The sequence below is a fragment of the Melitaea cinxia genome, chromosome 13, assembly GCF_905220565.1.
Source record: "Melitaea cinxia chromosome 13, ilMelCinx1.1, whole genome shotgun sequence".
Classification (NCBI taxonomy): Eukaryota; Metazoa; Arthropoda; class Insecta; order Lepidoptera; family Nymphalidae; genus Melitaea; species Melitaea cinxia.
In genome coordinates, this window is record NC_059406.1 from 3,003,499 (window position 1) to 3,027,591 (window position 24,093).

The window sequence follows — 24,093 nt, forward strand, 5'->3', positions numbered from 1 at the left end:
CCTTGACAGAGGGGAACGCCTGTACATGGCTACTCCCCTCCGTGTTGCTCTTTGGTATAATATGACGTTTGTAAAATATTAGTAGTAAACTTTTTTTTAATTATTTATGTAATTTTATATTGTCGACAAAAATAGATAAATACATGTTTTTTTATTTCACATAGTAGTTTGAATTATTATTATTATTATTATTTTATTTGATTTATTTTATTTTAAGGCATTTGTTATTTTCTAAAATACTAAATTTCCTAAATACTTTTATGTACTTAATTAAAATAGTATATTTCACTACATGTGTGGAAAGGCTGTCATTGCAAAGAGTTCCAAGCTTCCAGTTTGCAAAGAGTTGACAGTCGGAACAAGTTGCAATGACGGTTCCGCACGTGTACTGAACGACTATTTTTAATACAGTTGCGAAAAAATAAAGCAATTTAATAAAATAATAAAAAGAAAATTTCTGAAAAATGGCGCCAACCGTAGAATATGAGCAGTATTTTTTTTTTCTTCACCCATTCTGGTAGGCAAAGGGAACTATGCCCATACAGCCAAGACTACAGTAGAAGTTTTCTATTGATATGAAATGAAAATGAAATTTAATGAGATGAAATGAAATGAAACCTAACCATTCAATCAAATGATTAAATCTGATATTGAAACAAATTAGTAGCTTCTTTTTAGAAATATACGTATTTGCATGAATCATAAAAACTTCTATGAATTTTTAACCGACTTCCAAAAAAGGAGGAGGTTCTCAATTCGACTGTATTTTTTTTTTATGTATGTTACATCAGAACTTTTGACCGTGTGGACCGATTTCGACAAATGTTTTTATAATCGAAAGGTGGTGTGTGCCAATTGGACCCATTTAAATTTATTTGAGATCTAACAACTGCTTTTCGAGCTATATCTAATAATGCGTTTTTACTTGACGCTTTTTTCGTCGACCTACGTTGTATTATACCGCATAACTTTCTACTGGATGTACCGATTTTGATAATTCTTTTTTTGTTGGAAAGGGGATATCCCTAGATTGGTACCATGATCCGAAGGAAACCAGGATCCGATGATGGGATCCCAGAGAAATCGAGCGAAACTCTTGAAAATCCGCAATAACTTTTTACTGGGTGTACCGATTTTGATAATTTTTAATTTAATCGAAAGCTGATGTTTGTCATGTAGTCACATATAAATTTTATTGAGATCTGATCACTACTTTTTGAGTAATCTTTGATAACGCGCAGTTACTTGACTATTTTTTCGTCGATCTACGTTGTATTACTCGTCGATGTAATTGAAGTCGGTTTTTTTTTCGTTTGCGAGCAAACATAATTATTTTAGTAAAAACCTCATGGTTGGTTTTTCTTTTTAATAGACATCATCTTGACAGTTGGGAAAGAGAACGCACGAGTTCGGGAAAGGTAAAAAAAAAAAGCACGAGTATGTAATAGCCCACATCCCGAACGCTATACGTCCCTGCAATACGCCACTTTTTGAGCAACTGTATTAAAAAACAATCAACAAAATTAAAAAAAGCAACAACTAGAAAATATATACAAAATTCAACATTTTTTTTTTTCAAATTGTGTTGCTTCTATATTATCCAAAGGAACTTCGTTCCTACCTGGTGTCCCATGACACCACATAATATTTTTTTTTTATTTGTCAATTTACAATTTTTAGTTTATAAGTTTATATTACCAAGTGTTCAGGGAAAAAAAATTTACTCGAGGCCTTTTTCTTTTACATTCATTACTGGTGATCAAGATCTGCTCAGGTTTTAGAGAAATCATACTTTTCCAGAAGTTTCTGGACATCAACATATAACAACTGGTAAAAGGACGGTGACAAAAGTAACAAATTCTTTTTATTCTTTCTGATATTTTAGATAATATTTTTATTCACAAAACAAAAAAAATGTCAAAATAAAAATACAGAATATATTTGAACATTTATTTTCTCTCCTTAATGTACCCATTTATCTTACAGCTTGAAGTTCCACTGGACCACAAGATACCCTTTATTATTGCCTATGAGATTATCACTGTCTTTCACACCACTGTTTCAGTACAACACTTCATACACCGTCGCTTTCTTGTCACCTGAACCCGTCACTATAAACTTATCGTCCGCTGATATATCACAACTGAGCACCGATGATGATTCTTTAGTCTGTAATAAAAAAGAAAATTGCAACAGATATTTGTATTTGTACAAATATTTCTTTTCGGTTTGGTTGTCTGTCTGGGTCGCCCCACCATGCCTTGGAGAGTACGTTAAGCTGTCGGTCCCGGTTGTTATCATAAATACATGATAGTGAACGTCGCTCATAGTAGGGAACATATTGGCCTAAGTGGACGAAGCTCAATTTTCCTACATGGAGAAAGAGGCGTATGCCCACCAGTGGTATGAATTCAGACTGAATCGTGACTAAGAAATGTTTTTATTTTAATTTAAAATTAACATCTACGGGCTCTAAATGCCCGTGGCTTTTGTTGAATATGCAATACCACAGGCGATTTATTATTCGAACTATAAATCGACAGTCCTGTGACTGCCTAGTAAAACTAGGATGTGAAACGATGCTGACGCCTTTATTATTATTATTATTTTCTTTTCTTACAACATTGTACAGTAAAGATTGTTATCTTCGTTTCGTCGAATCAACTTTAACTGAGGTAGGGCACAGCAGGAATTTCCTGCTCAAAATATGGAGCAGCCCGACTGGGGTAGTACCTCGACCTTACAGAAGACCACAGCTAAATAATACTGTTTTCAAGCAGTATTGTGTTCCTGTTGGTGAGTAAGGTGACCAGAGCTCCTGGGGAGGATTGGGGATTGGGTCGGCAACGCGCTTGCGATGCTTCCGGTGTTGCAGGCGTCTATAGGCTCTACATACCTGGAAGAGACTAGCCCCGTAGGGAGTCCGCCAGGCGTTGAGCAGGTTGTCCTTGCCGGTGGACGCGAACCACTGCCCGCCGGCCGCGAACCGCAGCGCCAGCACGCACGACTCGTGCAGCAGCAGCTGGTAGCGGTCCGGCTTGGCCGCGTGCAGCACCTCCACGTGCGAGTTCTCCATGCCCACCGCCAGCCACGAGCCTGCGCGCACATATAACAGTGACAATGATGACAATCCCCCCAAAATGACCGAAATGACTGGGGTAGTACTCATCAGGAAATATCCTGCTAGAGGCCTGGAGCGGCCACGCTAGGCGAGTACCTCGACCTTGCAGAAGATCAAAACTTCTTCCTATTTATTATTTATAGTTGCTTAATTCTAACAAAAAATGTTAGTCACTTTGCTCACAGTACATGTCAAACAATTGTCTATAATTACATATAATATGATCATCATTACAGCCTATACAGTCCACTGCTGGACATAGGCCTCCACAAGTTTACGCCAAAAATAACGTGAACTCATGTGTTTTGCCCATAGTCACCACGCTGGGCAGGCGGGTTGGTGACCGCAGGGCTGGCTTTGTCGCACCGAAGATGCTGCTGCCCGTCTTCGGCCTGTGTATTTCAAAGCCAGCAGTTGGATGGTTATCCCGCCATCGGTCGGCTTCTTAAGTTCCAAGGTGGTGGTGGAACCTTGTTATCCTTTAGTCGCCTCTTACGACACCCACGGGAAGAGAGGGGGTGGCTAAATTCTTTAGTGCAGTACATAAAGATGACTTACCAGTAGGACAGTATCCTAGAGAGAATATCTGGCTAGAGAAGTCGTGCTGATGAAGCTGTCTCCCCTCCCGCAAGTCCCAGGAACGCACCGTGTTATCCAACCCTCCCGTCCATAACCTGGTGCCGTCTGGACTTATGTCTATACATGATGCACCGTCTGTGTGACCTGTTGATAATAACCATAAATTTACGTATAATAAGCTGATAGCGATTTTGTTTAATTAAGTTAGTAGTTATTTATTTAAAAATTGTAGAGTGTAATCACAGTTTTCATTTAATTTCATTAATTATTATGAAGTTATATTTAAAAACACACCGCGTTGGCGCAACGGTTACAGCCATGGATTGTACTTGTTGCATTGGCGGTTGTGGGTTCGATCCCCGCACATGACAAACATTTGTATTGGCCATACAGGTGTTTGCCGTGGTCTGGGTGTTTGTGCAATCCTTGTGAGTCTTCCCATTGTGCCTCGGAGAGCACGTTAAGCCGTCGGTCCCGGTTGTTATCATATACACCTGATAGCGATCGTTATTCGTAGTAGGGAATATATCCGCCAACCCGCATTGGAGCAGCGTGGTGGATTAAGCTCTGTAAGCTTACTCTTGACTTCAATCCTAATCTCACAAAAACACGAATTCAATACAGTTCCAGTTCCAATCTGTAATATTTTGGTACTCTTGACCAAATCGAGCTTTCAATTGAATTTAAATTGGAATTGATTTAACGATCGGTTTCCGGTGTAGCCATTATAATAATAAATAATAAGAAAATAAAATTTAACTCATAAAATTTTATGTTTTTTAAATTATAATTTGTCTCCAATAATTAATTATTATCTTTTATACTGTAATTCCTTAAATTAAACCTAAAACTGATTCTTTTTTTATATCACTAGGTCGGCAAACAAGCGTACGCGTGGTAAGAGATTACCGTAGCCTATAGACGCCTGCAACACCAGAAGCATCGCAAGCGCGTTGCCGACCCAATCCCCAATCCCCCCAGGAGCTCTGGTCACCTTACTCACCGACAGGAACACAATACTGCTTGAAAACAGTATTATTTAGCTGTGATCTTCTGTAAGGTCGAGGTACTACCCCAGTCGCGCTGCTCCAGATTTTGAGCAAGAAATTCCTGCTGTGCCTACCTACCTCAGTTAACGTTTCAAGCATAGAAACGCAAGATATATTATACATTCTGGCATAATGTGTGTTGTTGTTAAAAAAAAGCTCACGACTAGCGCAATTTTGAGACTTCTAAATTTTAAATTACCTCAATTACGTATTTTCTTAATTTATATTTAACTTATCTTCTTTCTTTATTTACTTCTGTAATAATTTCTGCAATTTTACCAGTGTTAAGCTTAAATTAGTGAATACAAAAGTTTATTAATATAGTTAAAACGAAAAATATTAGAGATTTAAATACTGTGATTTTTATTTCAATATTAGAAACATAAATACTGTGATTTATATTTAAAAATTGCTACCTTAGGTTAAAAGAGGATAAGAGGCTAATTGTTAAGTATTTTATTCTATTTTAATAATTACTGTGGTATATATTGTTGATAATATAAAAATATACATAGTTAATATGTTAATATATTAAAGTATAAACGAGGAATAGATTTTATTTATCACTTTACAATATACTGCTCGACCTATCACATAGGTGTGGGGTATTAAAGTATCATCAATCATCAATTAGAGTATCATCATCTAGAATATAAATGAAATCATATGTTATACATATCTAATACTTATTAAAAATGACAAATGAGAAAAAAAATCATTATTTTAGATACATCAATGTCTAGTAATATCAATGATTACAAATTTATATAACTCACCTTGGAATTGTCTAACTAAAGTTTGATTGTGCAGATCCCATACAGCTATATTGCCATCTGAACAGCAACTAAAGCATACCTGAAATTTGTAAACAATTATTCGATTAATATTCCGATTTCTCTTAAAAGTTTCTATTGCTATACCTATATGATATCTCATACAAAAATTAATTTCCTAAATAAGGAGGTCATTTGGGAAATCCAAACTAAAGTAAAAAGTCGTATGTTTTTTTTTTAAATAATGTACGTGGCAAATAAGCTTACGGTCCGTTTGATGGTAAGCAGTTACCGTAACCTATAAATTGTATAAACCTTTATTTTTACAGAAAAAAAAACAACAAAGATTGATCACATTATCCTTATCTTGATCACAAACTTTTGTTGAGACTGAGTATAGCGGGGCATAATAGAGCACTGTAGTTCTCCAGACTTACATAGGACCACAGATAATTAATACTAATCTCAAGTGGTATTGTGTTTCTGTGGTAAGTAATGAGGAGCTCCTGTGGAGGGTCCTGGGGATGTCAACACGCTTGTTATGCTCCTGGTATTTTGTAAACATTTATATCGACACCAGCAATTTATACTAAGCTAACTCATAAAAGTGAACTTTACAATAGAGGCTAATAAAAGGGGAAAACGTGATACCTTTTATATTAATTAAGAAACTTATTTGAAATTTGGTATCTTTAATAGTTAATTTATTCATTGCAATTTCACAACTTTTATTATTACAAAAAAAAAACACATTTATTCAAGTTGCATTAAGAAAATCAACTTATCAAAAATTCGAGTTGGCGTAGTATAAATTGTTGGTGTCGATATGCGGCATCCGCTTACCACCAGGTGAGCCGTATGCTTGCTTGCCGACTTGTATAGAAATAAATAAAAGTTCAATGACCTTGAGCCGTATGTTTGCTTGTTGATTTGTATAAAAAAATAAATAAAAGTCCAGTGACCTTCGAGTCGGGGCTGATGGCGAGGGCGTAGCACGCGGGCGCGGAGGAGGTGAGCTCGGCGCGCATGCGCGGCGTGGGCGCGGCCAGGTCCCAGATGGACAGGCTGGACGCCTCGCCGCCCACCAGCAGCGTGCGCCCGTCCGGCAGCAGCTTCACCGAGCGGATGTAGTTGTCGCGTTGCTGCGACACGGACTTTATTGCTTTCTTATGGCTGATTATCGTGGACCGACGGCTACGTATCGACGGTATAGCTGACTTTCGATTTTGTTGCGAATCGATGTAACTTTAGGCTTAGTAGTGTAGGCTTTAAAAGTGCTTTCGGACAATTCTTGCACAAATTAAAACGTATTCATTTGAATAAAGTAAAAATACTAAAGTAAAGCTAGCAGTGTTTCAGAATGAGATTTTGCAGAAAAGAATACAATACAAATACTCTTTATTGTACACTATCAGAGAAAAATTTTACACCGTAAAAGAAAATATAGACATATACAAAAGGCGGTCTTATCGCTAAAAGAGCGATCTCTTCCAGACAACCTCTAGCATGAAGAGGACATGACTAAAGAATTAGACGGCATGGAGGTGTGCATACATAATATATACATATAATACGTAAATATAAATACATATACACATTACAAACACATACACACACACACACATACACACATATATATACATATACACATATACATACACATATATATATCAAATAAATGTAAACATAATATATAAAAAATATGAAAATACGAATATATATACGACAGAAGAGAGGAAGGACCAGCAAGTCAAGCACATGCAAGGAATCGACCTGGCCCGGTACGGTAACAGGCACACAGTACCAGAGCGCAGCCACTCACCAGGCAGTCGAGCTGCGCGAGCGGCTCGGGCGCGGCGGGCGCGCCGGGGCTGGAGATGTCCCACAGCTTGACGCAGCCCTTGCCGCCGGTGTAGGCGCGGCGCGCGCCGGCCGCCAGCGACAGCGCCACGGCGCACACCACGTCGCCGTGCGCCAGCGCCGCCACGGCGCGCGCGCCGCGCGGCACGCCCGCGCCCGCCAGCGCGTCCGCGGGGAACGGCACCGCCTGCAGCGGCCCGCCGCACGAGTGGAACGCGTACGCGCTGCGGGCACAACAGAGCTCATCGCTTCAGCTTCCTCACATCACACCACTATAGGCTTTCTCCGTGAACGACAAGGACCAGAGCTTAATCCACCACGCTGCTCTGATGCGTTTTTTTTTATACAATTAGGTCGACAAACAAGCGTACGGCTCACCTACTAGTAAGATATTACCGTAGCTTATAACGCCTGCAACACCAGAAGCATCGCAAGCGCGTTGCCGACCCAATCTCCAATCCCCCCCCCAGGAGCTCTGGTCGCCTTACTCACCAACAGGAACACAATACTGCTTGAAAACAGTATTATTTAGCTGTGATCTTCAAAGTTGACGGATATATTTCCTACTATTTAACGATCGCTATCGGGTGTACATGATAACGACTGGGACCAACAACATAAACACCCAGATCACGACAAAGATCTGTATGGCCAATACAAATGTATGTAATGTGCGGGGACCGAACCCGTAACCGCAGTGCTGTCACCGTTGCGCCAACACGGCAAAAATGTACAACATAAAACAAATTATTGCATTTAAAAAAATCAATGTAATTATTACACAATTTTTTTTTTCATATGAAATTCTTAAATTAAAAGTCAAGTATAGTCAAAACAAAGTCGTTACAATTTATTATTATTTGCTTTTAATAGTTCAAGCAACATTTTTAGGAAATAAATTACATTTCTTGTTTTGAATAAGTCAAACATTGTATAAGTAAATAGCAACGTTTATGAATCAATAAGGTTTTATAAGTAATAAATATCCTCACGGTTTCGACGGAGGAACGCCGTTGGTCCGGGCGTGAGGTCCGTCGTAGGGCAGGGGCGGCCGGTAGCCGGGGTACGACGGGAACGCGTAGCGCCCCGTAGGCGTTGGGGCGCGGTTTTTAGCCCCGGGAGTTCCTGGTTTCTCCTGGAAATTATGATTATGTATTACGTTTTTTTATATAAATATACATTTAAGTGTAATCATGAACAACAATTTTAAAAAATACCAAGCAAACTGAATATTGTTGTGTTGGCACAACAGTCACAGCATTGACAGTTGCACTTAAGGTCGCAGGTTCCATCCCCGCACATAACAAATATTTGTATTGGCTATATAGACATTTGTCGTGGTCTGGGCATTTTATGTTTTTGGACCCCGTAGAAGAGAAAGACCTCATAAGCGCTGTTGAGTTTGAAGCGTTTACAGATTTATTTTAAAAATGGCTTAATATTATTTTTCACTACCATAAACTTTCTAGAACTAAATTTTAATTAAATTTCTATAGTTAAGCTATTAATTATCAACATTGTTTTTTTAGAAATTCACCTGTATACCTACAATAAAAACAATTGGGTAACATTTCTAGGTGTCAATTTAACTTACATCCTTCGAACTCTTGGGTGTTGATCTGCTAGAAGACGATCCAGATCTCGATGGAGGTCGGGGTCCGTTTTCTGTTCTTTCACCTTCTGTTCTTACATTAGGTGAACCTCTTTCCTCCTTTAATAAATGAATAAATATGTTTAGCATACACGCAAAGTCGTCTGGATCTAAGGTACCAAGGCAACTTATTGCCTGTGTTTTATGTAACAGTCAGCCGATATAACTATTTTTTTTTGTTTTATAACCAATGAACGTATTATTACATTTTAGGAGTCTGGGGACCATGGGAGGAAATCGAAAATAAAACATCCGTAGCATAAAGCAGAGTCACTATAAACTGTCAATTTTGTGTCAAATATACAATTAATCACGGTCTTACACAGGTCGGGAAACTACAAGGGTGGGGGTACGTCGGCTTAATGGTTTAAAGCCGCCTCAGGCATGAGTGGCATGACAAGCAACGCACGTCGCTTAGTGTACTGTGCAACGAAGACAGAATAGCATTCTGTCTCTTTTTCTATCACACGTCACGCATTTATGATTTAAAATAGAACCAATTACAATGAAAAGTCAGTCAATATAAGCAATACAATGAAACGTCACCCAATATTTCATATATCATCATCATCATAATCATTACACCCTATACAGTCCACTGCTGGGCATAAGGCCTCCACAAGTTTACGCCGAAAATAGTGTGAACTCATGTGCTTTGCCCATAGTCACCACGCTTGGCAGGCGTGTTGGTGACCGCAGGGCTGGCTTCGTCGCACCGAAGACGCTGCTGCCCATCTTCGGCCTGTGTATTTCAAACTGTATGGCTACGGTACTCAAGAATATAGCCACCCCCTTTCTTCCCGTGGGTGTCGTAAGAGGCGACTAAGGGATAACACAGTTCCGCTACCACCTTGGAACTTAAAAAGCCGACCGGTGGCGGGATAACCATCCAACTGCTGGCTTTGAAATAATAATACTATCCACAAATAAATGTTAAGTCACAGTAATTTGCTATAAAGGCAATAATTTTATAAGAAACATCTGAGAAAAGAATCGAATATTTTCTTTTCATGATTAAAAGTATTAAAAACTTCATTCAACGTTTACTCTTAATACTGAACTACCAAATTTTATTATATTTCACTGTAATATAAATGAAAAATAACTCTGATATACTAAACTATTAAATAAAACTATTTACATCGGTACACAATCTCACCTCGTTTGCCACATCAACAACAAGATCTTGGTCACTCTTTTCTGCGTCGCTATCCTAGGATTTAATATTAAATTTTAATATAATTTATATATTTATTTTTAGTATTATTTACAGTAAGCAATCACTGAAAACAGCAATAAAGATTGAGCAATGATATGATAACCTCAAAGCGTTTACAAGCTGGAAATCAGATGGCTGGATGTTGCATAATTTTTCGGAATTATTTCAAAATAAAATTCATTATTTTTTTTTTGCAAAGACATTAAATAATAATAAAAAAAAACCTGCGAAAAAAATTCAGGAGGTAAATTATATTAGTCATGTCGAAAATAAAAATTATTGAAGAAAAGTTTTTAGATAATGCTACCTAGGGCTATACATTATTATTACATATTATTACCCTATACATCGTATGCGAATTGGTCTTAAAAGACCCTAAGTGCTTAAAAATAATTTTTAGTTTTTTTTTTCCTTAGGAATAGGCTATTACAAAAATAAATCTTTCAAGTGCTGTCGTATGTTGAATAGGGGATCGGACAAATTTTCAGAAAGCGTTTTAAATTAATGTTTATGAATACTTATTGCCACAAAAAAAATAAAATTTTATTTATTTATAGCCTTTTATATTATATATTTATATATTATTTAGAGGTACTCAAACTCATGTTTTAATATTGTTTGTTTAAAAATCGCGACAAAACACCACGTTATGTCATCTGAGAGCGCGTAACGTCCTTTGGATTAATAGGCGTGTTCCACCTAAGGCCCACAACGCCATCGATCAAGACCGCTAAAATTGCCGTTCTACTAACGTAAAAAACGCCGCTGGCGTTGTGGGCGAATTTTATAAGTGGAACACACATTTCTGTGTAGTTGTGTCATGCGTCAGCTCTGTGCTCGCAATATGGCGACATAGTGAAAACATGATGCGGGCGTTGCGGACGTTTAGTGGAACGCGGCCTATGCTTGTAACGTTATACGTACATTATTTGTGCTGCTAAATTAAAATATGTTTAAATTTAATATTTTAATACATGAAATGATTTTTCTTTAAAAAAAAAAAACATTAGTTTATTATAATTAAATGAAATTAAAATCTACAGTAATTTATGATACACTATTTTATCATAAATTATTTTTTTTTTCTACAAAAAAAATAATAAATTCATCATCCGGCATTTATATATTCGCGCGGGCAACATTTTATCTTTTTTTCAAAAATTCAAATGAATCTTTTGTCTCTGCTTATAAAAACGGCAGTACTGGTCGCCGCCGCGTCATTCATTTTTGGAAATTTGTCTCAAGAAATAGTTAACGCACATCACCTGTTTTATTACGGTCTCTTAATACGGTGGCTAATATATATTTAAGCATCGTAACCATATTTTATAAAATTGTGTGATCCTTGCTTAGCGTTGTCTCGATTTAACAAATATTATAGTGTCAGTGTTTATCGCCCCCAAACTGGGTAAGTGGTATATTTATATAGCAGGCAATTTATGTAGTTGATGCAAGTAATCATGCCTATTGTAAAATGTAATATTAGTATTCAGTAGCATAAATCTCATTTGAATTATTTTCTTACATTTCATCATCTTTCAAGTCTACCCTCATTTTTAATATTTTTTATTATAATTGTATATTGAAATATAAGTCAACCTACTTTTAAAAAATAATTATCTCCGCTTCTGGCTTTATGATTCCACGGCACTACTGCTACAATTTAGGTGCTTTCTTTTGTAACGCAGTGCCGTGGATGTTTGCAAATTGTGCTGGAACGCTTATTTTTATATTTTGATGGCGCGTTCCAGGGTTCGACGATTGGGTCACCGATTTCGACGATTGGGTCACCGATTTCGACGATTGGGTCACCGATTTCGACGATTGGGTCACCGATTTCGACGATTGGGTCACCGATTTCGACGTTTGGCTCACCAATTACGACGTTCAAACCAATTTCGACGTTTCCACATAACCCCGACGACGAGAGTGCACTCCGCCGGGTCTTGAACTACCCGTTCCTGCCGCCCCCGGTCGAAAGCGGAATCCTGCCACGCGACTCCCGGGAATATCACCTGCACGGCGAACCAGGAGAGTACCTGAGCCGAACTGCATTTGGAGCTTGTGTGAATTGGGTGCTCGACCCCGCCCATATACGTACATTTTTTTATTTTCTACCTCACCGGGTTAATTAATTTAATAAATTTTTTTAGTTCATGGTACCCTGGTTTTATTTACATCTCTAATAGACCAGGGGAACCGTGACATGCTACAATGACGTCACGTAATATAGTTGGTGTTTTAGCGAGGATTAAAAATATTGTTAAAGACAACATTTTATTTCTTCATTTAAAAATATTCAAATAAACTATATTAAATTATTATTCGATAAATAATAGTAAAATTATTTTATCCAAGTACATTATAGATTTTAATCTGATTACTCTCCGATCCCCTATTGTGTAAAATTGAGCATGACTGATTTTGATAATACCTCCTGAATTCTAATTTATAATGTACAGACAATTTCTAAGATAATTGAATAAAAACATTAAATTCGAATACCAAAAAAAAAAAAAAAATTAAAATAAGAATTTACACATGGCAACACTGAACAGCCAGTCACCTTAAACCACAGACAAAACAAAGCGACGGGTAGTATAAACAAGCGACACATACACTACATAGACTCACATGACCGAGTACCTTTTCTTCCTTCCTACGTTTCATGTCCAACGGTTCCGGTTCCGGTGAACGGGGACGGTACTTCTGTTCGCGTTCATGAGGTGAGACTGAGTGACGTTGCTGTTAAAACGAATGGGGGATTTGTCAATAACATTAATATAAAAAATTGGACAAATCGACGGATAGCTTGGTGAATTTGAGTCAGATATTTAAGTAGGAATGCAGAGGAGCTGGATGGTAGAATAAGCTCCAATGCAAATATATGAAGAAAGAGATCTACAGCTGGTCAAACAAAACCACAGGTTAACAATTACAAAAAAAAAACTTTACAAAGAACGATCAATATTCGTATCTTTTATGGGGGCTAACATTCAATTGCAATTCATATAACACTGAAATTTGACTATTTAGAGTCCAAATTTTAGGCAAGTATAAATTAGAAAAAATAACAAAACAAAATTATTTATTTAGGTTTATGTGTAAAGATTTAAATTGAATAGGTTATATGTAAAGAACAACAATTTTTAAACTAAGTTATTTATATAACACTTCTTCACCATTCCATCGTTAGATCGGACAGTAGTAGGGAATGTATACTCACTTGTTGGTTCATAACCCGCGAGGACATCCGGTCGTCGTCCCGGGGTGCCGGCTGTCCCGGATGTAGGGCAGACGCCGCCGCCCCACCCGGTAACACGGGCGGCTTGATGTCCGAGGGAGGAGGGAGCTCCACCTAGGACAAATTTTACACAAACTAAGCAATGCTAAAATTATTTAAAACGGAATATTTACCGTGTTTTTTATTTTTATTTTGCCGAGCTCGAATATTTCGATTTTATCTAAGAATGTGTTGTTCACAAGACTGAAGACCAGACATCCTGTTTTAAATAATTTTAGCAATGCAAGAGAGAAAAATGGTGCTAAACACTACTGCATCATACGTTTTCCTACTAATTCTAGCAATTAAGACTTAGAAGCAATCTTTGTTTGAAATTGCTGTCGTGTATTGTTTTAGGTATTTACACGGAGTCATCGTTATTCTTTTATGCAATTAATATGTATATAAGGGATATACTCGTATGTCGTTTTAAATAAAATTATTGTGTTAAAAGGTTAGTTTAAATGAAAAAATTATAACTTACGACGTAACAAAATATACACCTAATAAAGTTGTACATATACATGAGATTAAAAAATACGAATTATAGGGTTTTCTAATAGCAACAGAAGTTTATTCATAGAATTTTTGGCTGAATTTTTTTTTTTTTATACTATAAAGGTGATGCAAGTTCTCGTTTCCTACCTAAATGTATCTGAAAAAGTGTAATTAAAAAATAACTTGATACCTTGTGAGCTGGAGGCGGTAGATGTGGGGTGGGCGGGGGCCCCGCTCCGGGGAACAACAAGCTCCCTGCGCCTAGTAGGGCTCCCGTTCCGCTTACGCCGTGTGGGAGACCCGCGGACGCGTGAATCTGTTGCTGGAAACACATACCCCGATATAAACTAGAACGAGCCATATTTTTACTTAGAGTAATGTAATAAATAGTATATTTCATGACAAGTGTGGAAAAGCTGTCATTGCAAAGAGTTCCGACAAATGTGTACCCGAGCCGAGGCGCAGCCGAAGGCGAGGGTTGACAGTCGGAACAAGTTGCAATGACGGTTCCGCACGTGTACTGAACGACTATTTTAATACAGTTGCGAAAAAATGAAGCAATTTAATAAAATAATAAAAAGAAAATTTTTGAAAAATGGCGCCAACCGTAGAATATAAGCAGAGTTTTTTTTCTTCACCCATTCTGGTAGGCAAAGGGAACTATGCCCATACAGCCAAGTCTTCAGTAGAAGTTTTTTATTTATATGAAATGAAAATGAAATTTAATGAGATGAAATGAAATGAAACCTAACCAAACTCATTCAATCAAATCATTAAATCTGATATTGAAACAAATTAGTAGCTTCTTTTTAGAAATATACGTATTTGTATGAATCATAAAAACTCCTATGAAGTTTTTTAGTAAAAACTTCATGGTTGGTTTTTCTTTTTAATAGACATTATTTTGACATTATTTATCGTTGTGTCCATTTGTTATAAGTATTCTTTGACGGTTCGCAGGAAAGTGGACATAAGGTGCCAATCAAACCACTAATTGCAAATTCATGCGACGTTTCGATCCTTTATTGGACCATCATCAGGCATCTAAAATACATACAAACATTGAACACATTGTACAGCTTTCTTCAATGTTTGTATGTATTATAGATGCCTGATGATGGTCCAATAAAGGATCGAAACGTCGCATGAATTTGCAATTAGTGGTTTGATTGGCACCTTATGTCCACTTTCCTGCGAACCGTCAAAGAATATTATTTTGACAGTTGGGAAAGAGAACGCTCGAGTTCGGGAAAGGTAAAAAAAAGCACGAGTATGTAATAGCCCACATCCCGAACGCTATACGTCCCTGCAATACGCCACTTTTTGAGCTACTGTATTAAAAAATAATAACTATGTCTCATCTACCTCTTTAGACGTCAAACAGCCTTTTAGGTTATATTATATTGTATAAACTAGAACTAGCCTTATTTTAATTTACTTAGTTTTAGTTAATTACTAATCTAAAATAATAACCATGTCTAATCCATCTCTTTAGATGTCGCAGAGCCTATAGGTAAAATATACATTGCTGCTGAACAGAATGAAAGCGAATTTTTAGACGAAGCGAAATTACCAAAAAAGCTTAGGTAATAAAAATATTATTTATCATAAATACTTCCAAAACCAGAGTATATATCATTTTCATGTTAAGTTGCAAGTCATAATTAATATTCTCTGCGCAACGGCAATGTATATTAAGCCAAAGGCACATATGGGGTTGCCACGCGATATTCATGAGTTTAGATCTCATTTCTTTCATTCACCATTCAATTTTTATTATTAATATTGATAAAATACCAAATAACCTTTTCATATAAGAGACTATATCAAGAAATTAATTTCCCATTTGTAGCTATAACATTTTTTATAAAAAGCCAAGTCACAAACATTAACAAAACACTCCTTATCATACGTCACACTAAGTAGACCCCAACCATTGTGACCATGTGACGTAATTATTGAGTCGCCCCTAATTTCTAAGGATAATCTGGCACTGCGCAGATAGTATCAATACCATCCTTACTTTACTTATCTATCAATTAATTACAAACATATTAAATTTATAATTCAAATATCTATACCATATTAAGGAATAACAAGCACAATTATTTATCGTTGTGTCCATTTATTATAAGTATTCTTTGACGGTTCGCAGGAAAGTGGACATAAGGTGCCAATCAAACCACTAATTGCAAATTCATGCGACGTTTCGATCCTTTATTGGACCATCATCAGGCATCTAAAATACATACAAACATTGAACACATTGTACAGCTTTCTTCAATGTTTGTATGTATTATAGATGCCTGATGATGGTCCAATAAAGGATCGAAACGTCGCATGAATTTGCAATTAGTGGTTTGATTGGCACCTTATGTCCACTTTCCTGCGAACCGTCAAAGAATATTATTTTGACAGTTGGGAAAGAGAACGCTCGAGTTCGGGAAAGGTAAAAAAAAGCACGAGTATGTAATAGCCCACATCCCGAACGCTATACGTCCCTGCAATACGCCACTTTTTGAGCTACTGTATTAAAAAATAATAACTATGTCTCATCTACCTCTTTAGACGTCAAACAGCCTTTTAGGTTATATTATATTGTATAAACTAGAACTAGCCTTATTTTAATTTACTTAGTTTTAGTTAATTACTAATCTAAAATAATAACCATGTCTAATCCATCTCTTTAGATGTCGCAGAGCCTATAGGTAAAATATACATTGCTGCTGAACAGAATGAAAGCGAATTTTTAGACGAAGCGAAATTACCAAAAAAGCTTAGGTAATAAAAATATTATTTATCATAAATACTTCCAAAACCAGAGTATATATCATTTTCATGTTAAGTTGCAAGTCATAATTAATATTCTCTGCGCAACGGCAATGTATATTAAGCCAAAGGCACATATGGGGTTGCCACGCGATATTCATGAGTTTAGATCTCATTTCTTTCATTCACCATTCAATTTTTATTATTAATATTGATAAAATACCAAATAACCTTTTCATATAAGAGACTATATCAAGAAATTAATTTCCCATTTGTAGCTATAACATTTTTTATAAAAAGCCAAGTCACAAACATTAACAAAACACTCCTTATCATACGTCACACTAAGTAGACCCCAACCATTGTGACCATGTGACGTAATTATTGAGTCGCCCCTAATTTCTAAGGATAATCTGGCACTGCGCAGATAGTATCAATACCATCCTTACTTTACTTATCTATCAATTAATTACAAACATATTAAATTTATAATTCAAATATCTATACCATATTAAGGAATAACAAGCACAATTATTTATCGTTGTGTCCATTTATTATAAGTATTCTTTGACGGTTCGCAGGAAAGTGGACATAAGGTGCCAATCAAACCACTAATTGCAAATTCATGCGACGTTTCGATCCTTTATTGGACCATCATCAGGCATCTAAAATACATACAAACATTGAACACATTGTACAGCTTTCTTCAATGTTTGTATGTATTATAGATGCCTGATGATGGTCCAATAAAGGATCGAAACGTCGCATGAATTTGCAATTAGTGGTTTGATTGGCACCTTATGTCCACTTTCCTGCGAACCGTCAAAGAATATTATTTTGACAGTTGGGAAAGAGAACGCTCGAGTTCGGGAAAGGTAAAAAAAAGCACGAGTATGTAATAGCCCACATCCCGAACGCTATACGTCCCTGCAATACGCCACTTTTTGAGCTACTGTATTAAAAAATAATAACTATGTCTCATCTACCTCTTTAGACGTCAAACAGCCTTTTAGGTTATATTATATTGTATAAACTAGAACTAGCCTTATTTTAATTTACTTAGTTTTAGTTAATTACTAATCTAAAATAATAACCATGTCTAATCCATCTCTTTAGATGTCGCAGAGCCTATAGGTAAAATATACATTGCTGCTGAACAGAATGAAAGCGAATTTTTAGACGAAGCGAAATTACCAAAAAAGCTTAGGTAATAAAAATATTATTTATCATAAATACTTCCAAAACCAGAGTATATATCATTTTCATGTTAAGTTGCAAGTCATAATTAATATTCTCTGCGCAACGGCAATGTATATTAAGCCAAAGGCACATATGGGGTTGCCACGCGATATTCATGAGTTTAGATCTCATTTCTTTCATTCACCATTCAATTTTTATTATTAATATTGATAAAATACCAAATAACCTTTTCATATAAGAGACTATATCAAGAAATTAATTTCCCATTTGTAGCTATAACATTTTTTATAAAAAGCCAAGTCACAAACATTAACAAAACACTCCTTATCATACGTCACACTAAGTAGACCCCAACCATTGTGACCATGTGACGTAATTATTGAGTCGCCCCTAATTTCTAAGGATAATCTGGCACTGCGCAGATAGTATCAATACCATCCTTACTTTACTTATCTATCAATTAATTACAAACATATTAAATTTATAATTCAAATATCTATACCATATTAAGGAATAACAAGCACAATTATCATTGACTAATGTTAACCATTTGTATAGGTCTCGGCACGGATCTTAAGCGCACGCCGACAGAGTGGGGATGGCATCGCAGGGTCACAAGTAGTTATTTTTATTTTTGTTAGTTTATTTTGGAATAATGGACATTGGTTTGGAATTCATGTTCAGCGCTCCGATACGATGATGTTTTGCAAGTACGCTTCACGCTTCAGCCTGTAATATCCCACTACTGGGCATGGGCCTCTTTCCCCATGTAGGAGAAAGATCAGAGCTTAATCTGCTCTGCTTCAATGCGGGTTGGCGGATATATTCCCAACTATGAGTAACGATTGCTATCAGGTGTAAATGATAACAACCGGGACCGACGGCTTAACGTGCTCTCCGAGGCACGGCGGGGAGACCCACAAGGACTGCACAAACACCTGTATGGCCAATACAAAAGTTTGTCATGTGCGGGGATCGAACCCGCAACCGCCAGCGCAACAGATAGAATCCATGGCTGTAACCGTTGCGCCAACGCGGCGTCCAAGTATAAGAGAAAAATTATTTTGTTAAATACCAAAAAATATTCATATTGAAATAAAAAGTAACAAAATAAAAGGAAATAGTTGTTCAACCAATAAAAGAATGGATTTTTAGCTAACTCAAAATTCGTTTCTGCGTGGGTCAAATAAATTTCAGCGCTCAATATCCATGCCGATAACTATATAGTATATATTACTTAATGTTATAATTAAAATGATTAATATATTAATTGAATTTTATTCTTAATCATACTCATATGACCATTTCCTACATCCAACAAAAGATTAGTTTTGTTTATAATTCTATTTCAAATATGCAGCATGTTCGAAATTAAACGATTAGTAACAAAACGAACGTTTGGCGCATATAGGAATGTCTCGTTGTTTAATTACTGAGGGGCCATCCACAAATTACGTCACACGTAATCCACGATTTTTTGACCCCTCCCTCTGTCCTTGTCACTGATTGTCACGCTTATGAGACTCTCCACCCCTCCAACGTGTGACGTCACATATTTTGCAATATTTAGCCAAAAATTATTATTTATTAATTTAAAACATTAATTTCTATATAATTTTTATTTTCTTTATTTTTTTTTTTCACTAAAATAATCATCAATTTAACCAAAATATTATATATACGAGTATATATAATATATATTATATTTTGAAATGTGATGTCACAAAATTTTGGACCGCTCCCCGCCCCTTGTCACATAATGTCACTTCATAAGCTGTGATATAATTTATAGATGATGACCCCTAACGCGTATTGTAAGCCATCAATTATAATTTCCATTTCAGATACTCTTGCAACACAAAAAAAAATTTAGAACACCAATGTTAGTCCTACAATCCTACCAACACCTACCCTACTTATTTACCCTCTAACAACTTCTTTGTAACCTACGTAATTTAAAAATGAAAAAAAAAAAAGAATTGCAGATTGTTGCATATGTCACAATTGCTCTTACCAAAAGTAGACAGAAGTACGACTTTTCTAACTGGTGGAGTTCAATGAGGGTACCCTATAATTACATATAATACTGCTATGTATATTCTAATGTAACGACGTCAAAACATATTAATAAAAGCGGAACGCACCTAGGCAATGATACCTATATCGATAAAAAATAATAGCTAAATGTGTTGCTAAGTGCTAAACTCGAAATCGGCTGGACCAATTATGGCCTTTTTTAGTTTTTTCACACTAAATTAAAAAAATTAAAAAAAATTAGAAAATACAATGATTATTTCAACATTACATGTTTCACAGTTTGCAAGACAGAAAAATGTCTTGAAAGATTTAAAATTGTGTAATCATTCACCATAACATATAATTACCGTAAACATAAAAAATTGTAGAAGAGAGCATTCCATTACATGTATACAAAAAACTTAGACAAAATCTACATACAAACTGAATGTGCAAATAAGCGACATTAATAACAAGCCAGCTGTGCTCAAATTAATTAAAATGTTATGTTAAACAATAAAAAAAATTCAATTCGTTTTTTTATGATAAAACAAGAAGTCGATAGTGGATTTATGAATTAAAACTGAATTTGATAATGTTTTTTAAATTCTGTTAAATCTATGTACAAAAAATTATTTAAAAAATACACCTATAATTTTGAGAAAATTAAGTGAATTTTATCATAAATAGTCCATATAAAAACTAATTTTAGTAACTACTGAAATTAGTAATTGAAATAAATCATTAAAGGAGATGTCCACTTCATTGTAATCTAAAATGAAAATCAGTGTAACAAATACCTTTTGCTGAAATTTCTATTTACTTATCATTATTGGAAAAAATTTAAGCTTTTCTTATTTACTTTTCCATTACACTTAAGGTGGTTTAAATCATTTTAAAACAAAATATTTACTTTGAATTAAAATTATCTTACAAAGTGTATTTAAACATGATAATTCATATCTAATCTTTACTATTCCACTCATACTATTTTTTAATAAAGGAACTAAGAAAAATGTATATATCCAGTAAAAAAATCGAGTATTAATAAAAAAAAAAGTGTTAATCACAAACAACAAAAGAAACCAAGCACAACTATTGTTGTAACTTACAAGAAGTTGCTGGAGGCCTTGTTGTTGTTGTTGCTGCGGACAACATTAAACAAAATAATGCTCGATTAAAATAATTTTTCTATTAAATGCGTACTTTTATTCCTTTTTTAATATAAAAAATAGCTCTATTTATAGTAAATCCAATGATAACAGTAAAGTAAATTTCAATCCCCCATATAATAAAAAAAAACTTTAATTTGAATAAAAGTGATACAATTTATAATATTTCATAGATATTCCAGTAATCATATAAAATGCATATTAATAACAAATTAACAAATCACTTGTTGCATTAAGATTTTAATGAATATACAAATATATGTATTATAAATTGTTCATATTGAGCTATAAACTTGACATTTGTCTTAATCTTACCCCAATAATAGCATTAAGTTCGGGCATAGTGACCTGCTTGGCTCTATCGACGGCCGAAGCAACTTGTTGCTGATGTTCTTGAGCCAGAAATGGTAACACTTGTCCAATTATTGCACTAAGTCGTTTAGCTATTTCCGTCTACAAAATAAATTAAATGTATTATTATTTTTAAATTTTTGACTAAGTTAAAAATAGTTTTTTGTGATTTAATAAAATTTACTAAAATTATATGTATTTCTGTTTTACATTGAAATATTTTAAAACTTAAAATGGAAATTTGAATGTGAGGGTAGTTACACTTTGAGTATATAAAAGCTTTCAACTATTCTACAAAATAGTATATAGTCATTACACACAAGCAATTAGAATATAAAGCAAACATTAACACACCTGTTTATGCATTTCAACATTTAGGCCATATGACATTTCGTAATACTGAAAGAAGAAAAATATTAATACATATTGAACAAATAATTATACATAATAATGTAGGAAAACTTTGAATAAAAATTATGTTTTATACCATGACATAGTGTCGCTGCATTTCAGTTTTCTCGCTAGCTAACTTATCACATTCCAATTTAAGCCTGAAATAAATGTTAATAAATATATTTGTAGGAGTTCATATTGCAATTAGTTTATACTATATCGCTTGACTTTTGATGAGATGGATAAGTTTTTTTTCAACCACTGATTACAATTGACAAGCGATTTTTTTAAACTATTTTGCACCACAACAAGAGCTGTTGTCTAGACTATAGAATCTTGTACAATAACTTATAGACATTTATTATAATATAAATTTATACATTAATACAAATTTAACTTATATTTAAATAGAAAAAAAAAACTTGTGTAAACACTCTAAGTTGACAGTTCAACTCAATAAAATTATAGATTTAAAACTACATACGTGTGATACTGAGCTTGTAGAAAGTTAAATTCTTCTTTTATGCGTTCTAAAGTATCCGCTATTGTAAACTTTATAGGTCCGGCGGTAGGTTGCGGCCCCTGTAAACATTTATTGGAGATAAAACATACAGGAATGTTACAATTTTATTTATTAATTAAAGAACTGAGGGTATAATTCTAAGTAATATTTTATTCTACAACGTCAGAATATAAAAAAGAATACAAACCCTCACTGACCCCGCCGGGTGCCGCGTCGGCGTCGGATACATCCTGTCACTAAACTAAATAAAGTTTTTTTTTTTAATTTATTTTTATGAACAAATATAGTTCTTTTTTGTTCCTAAATAAACCAGCATTAACGGCACCATTTCCCCAAATTTCTTAGCCTATGCTATAAAGAACACAACACGGGAAACCCGCGGCTAAACGTTAAAGACAATGATATGCACAAACTTTGTCTAAAAACTTTTAAAATATCAGTCATTATCCTGACATTCACGACTTTAAACTTGATCACGAACTAGGTATAGCATAATTTCTTGTAAATATTTCAAGATAACAAATACATTACTAAACAATCAACAGTTAGTGTCCTCCAATTTTTAACCATAAATCCACGCCGCAATTTTTGCTGCTTGTCAAGTCAATCCATCCATCATTCGTTTACCTTCACCGTTCACGCAACTAGACAGGTAAATTATTGTAATATTTGGAACTACAAACGTATTAAATTCAGTGCATGTTATGTATTTTTATTATTCAACATTAAATAAGTAGATATTAAAATAAAATACTAATTTACTAGCCTCAAAAACTTAGAAAAAAGTGAGAAATTAATTTGCTGTAAAATTAAATTGAAACAACTTTTTGGTATAAAAAATAATTAAAATGCATTAACAGTAGCCAAAATAATATAATTTAGATAACTTTTTCTTTATTTCCATCTCTTATAAAGTTATAATAGTATAAGTTTGTTCATTTGTTGTAATAATAATATTGGCAACAATATGCATTTGATGTCATTCTGTAAATTTGACAGAAGTTTATGATTCAAGGAAATCAAGAAATTGCCTATGGTACGTTTATGATCACAGATTGTGATTGTCTTGCGGCTGCAGCTGTTCGATAGCAAAGGAGAGTGCGGTGACGGAGTGTTTTGAAAAAATATTTTGGTTGCTTTGTTATATACGTGAAACAGTGTTTTTTCAATGATTATTCTTAGAAGAAAGTGCTGTTCATAAAGTGATTTACGACAATTGTGTGTTTCTACGTCGCAAGGAAAACCATTATGGATTTCAAAACAGCCGCTTATCAAATTTTTAATGCTGCACGAAACGGAAATCTAACTCGATTAAAAGTAAGTAGAACATATTTTCTCTTATCTATTGGAAAGTAATTTGTTTGGGTAGGTATTTAAGCAACCTTTCAAAATCTTTTAACGCTGTTACTTTGCCGTTATGTAGAACTTAAGAAAACAGTTATCCACGTTTGATAAAGCAATCGACTCATACAGACTTTATATTTCTGTGATATTTATCTAGTTTCCCGATAAAAATTTTATTAGATTTTTAACCTAACAATTCTATTAAATTATAAGCTATTTGTAAGACAGTTGCGCAAAACGATGTACAAAATCTTCATGTGAAGAACTTTTTTATTTAAAATAAGCGGTTTAC

At 34.9% G+C, this 24,093-nt stretch overlaps 1 protein-coding gene across 1 annotated transcript; it reads right to left on the reverse strand.

Moving 5' to 3' along the window:
- Window positions 1-1,936: 1,936 nt before the first annotated feature.
- On the reverse strand, window positions 1,937-22,701 carry LOC123659007 (protein groucho-like). Its single transcript, XM_045594288.1, has 18 exons — window positions 22,645-22,701; window positions 22,419-22,516; window positions 22,029-22,092; window positions 21,896-21,940; window positions 21,506-21,643; window positions 21,131-21,163; window positions 14,224-14,355; window positions 13,479-13,610; window positions 12,872-12,997; window positions 10,193-10,246; window positions 8,977-9,093; window positions 8,375-8,517; window positions 7,345-7,606; window positions 6,485-6,664; window positions 5,526-5,604; window positions 3,680-3,844; window positions 2,897-3,096; window positions 1,937-2,169 (listed from the first exon to the last, which is right to left on the reverse strand). The coding sequence occupies exons 1-18, from the start codon at window positions 22,684-22,686 to the stop codon at window positions 2,062-2,064; spliced, it is 2,118 nt and encodes a 705-aa protein (XP_045450244.1). The 5' UTR covers window positions 22,687-22,701; the 3' UTR covers window positions 1,937-2,061.
- Window positions 22,702-24,093: the final 1,392 nt, after the last annotated feature.

Excerpts from the sequence above, each read along its gene's own strand:
- LOC123659007 (XM_045594288.1), bottom strand. The coding sequence starts at position 22,686 with ATGTATCCGACGCCGACGCGGCACCCGGCGGGGTCAGTGAGG. Across the intron at positions 10,247-12,871 it reads GTCATGTGAGTCTATGTAGT|GATAGCGACGCAGAAAAGAG; the intron begins GTATGTGTCGCT and ends ATTAAATCCTAG. Across the intron at positions 9,094-10,192 it reads TTGTTGATGTGGCAAACGAG|GAGGAAAGAGGTTCACCTAA; the intron begins GTGAGATTGTGT and ends CATTTATTAAAG.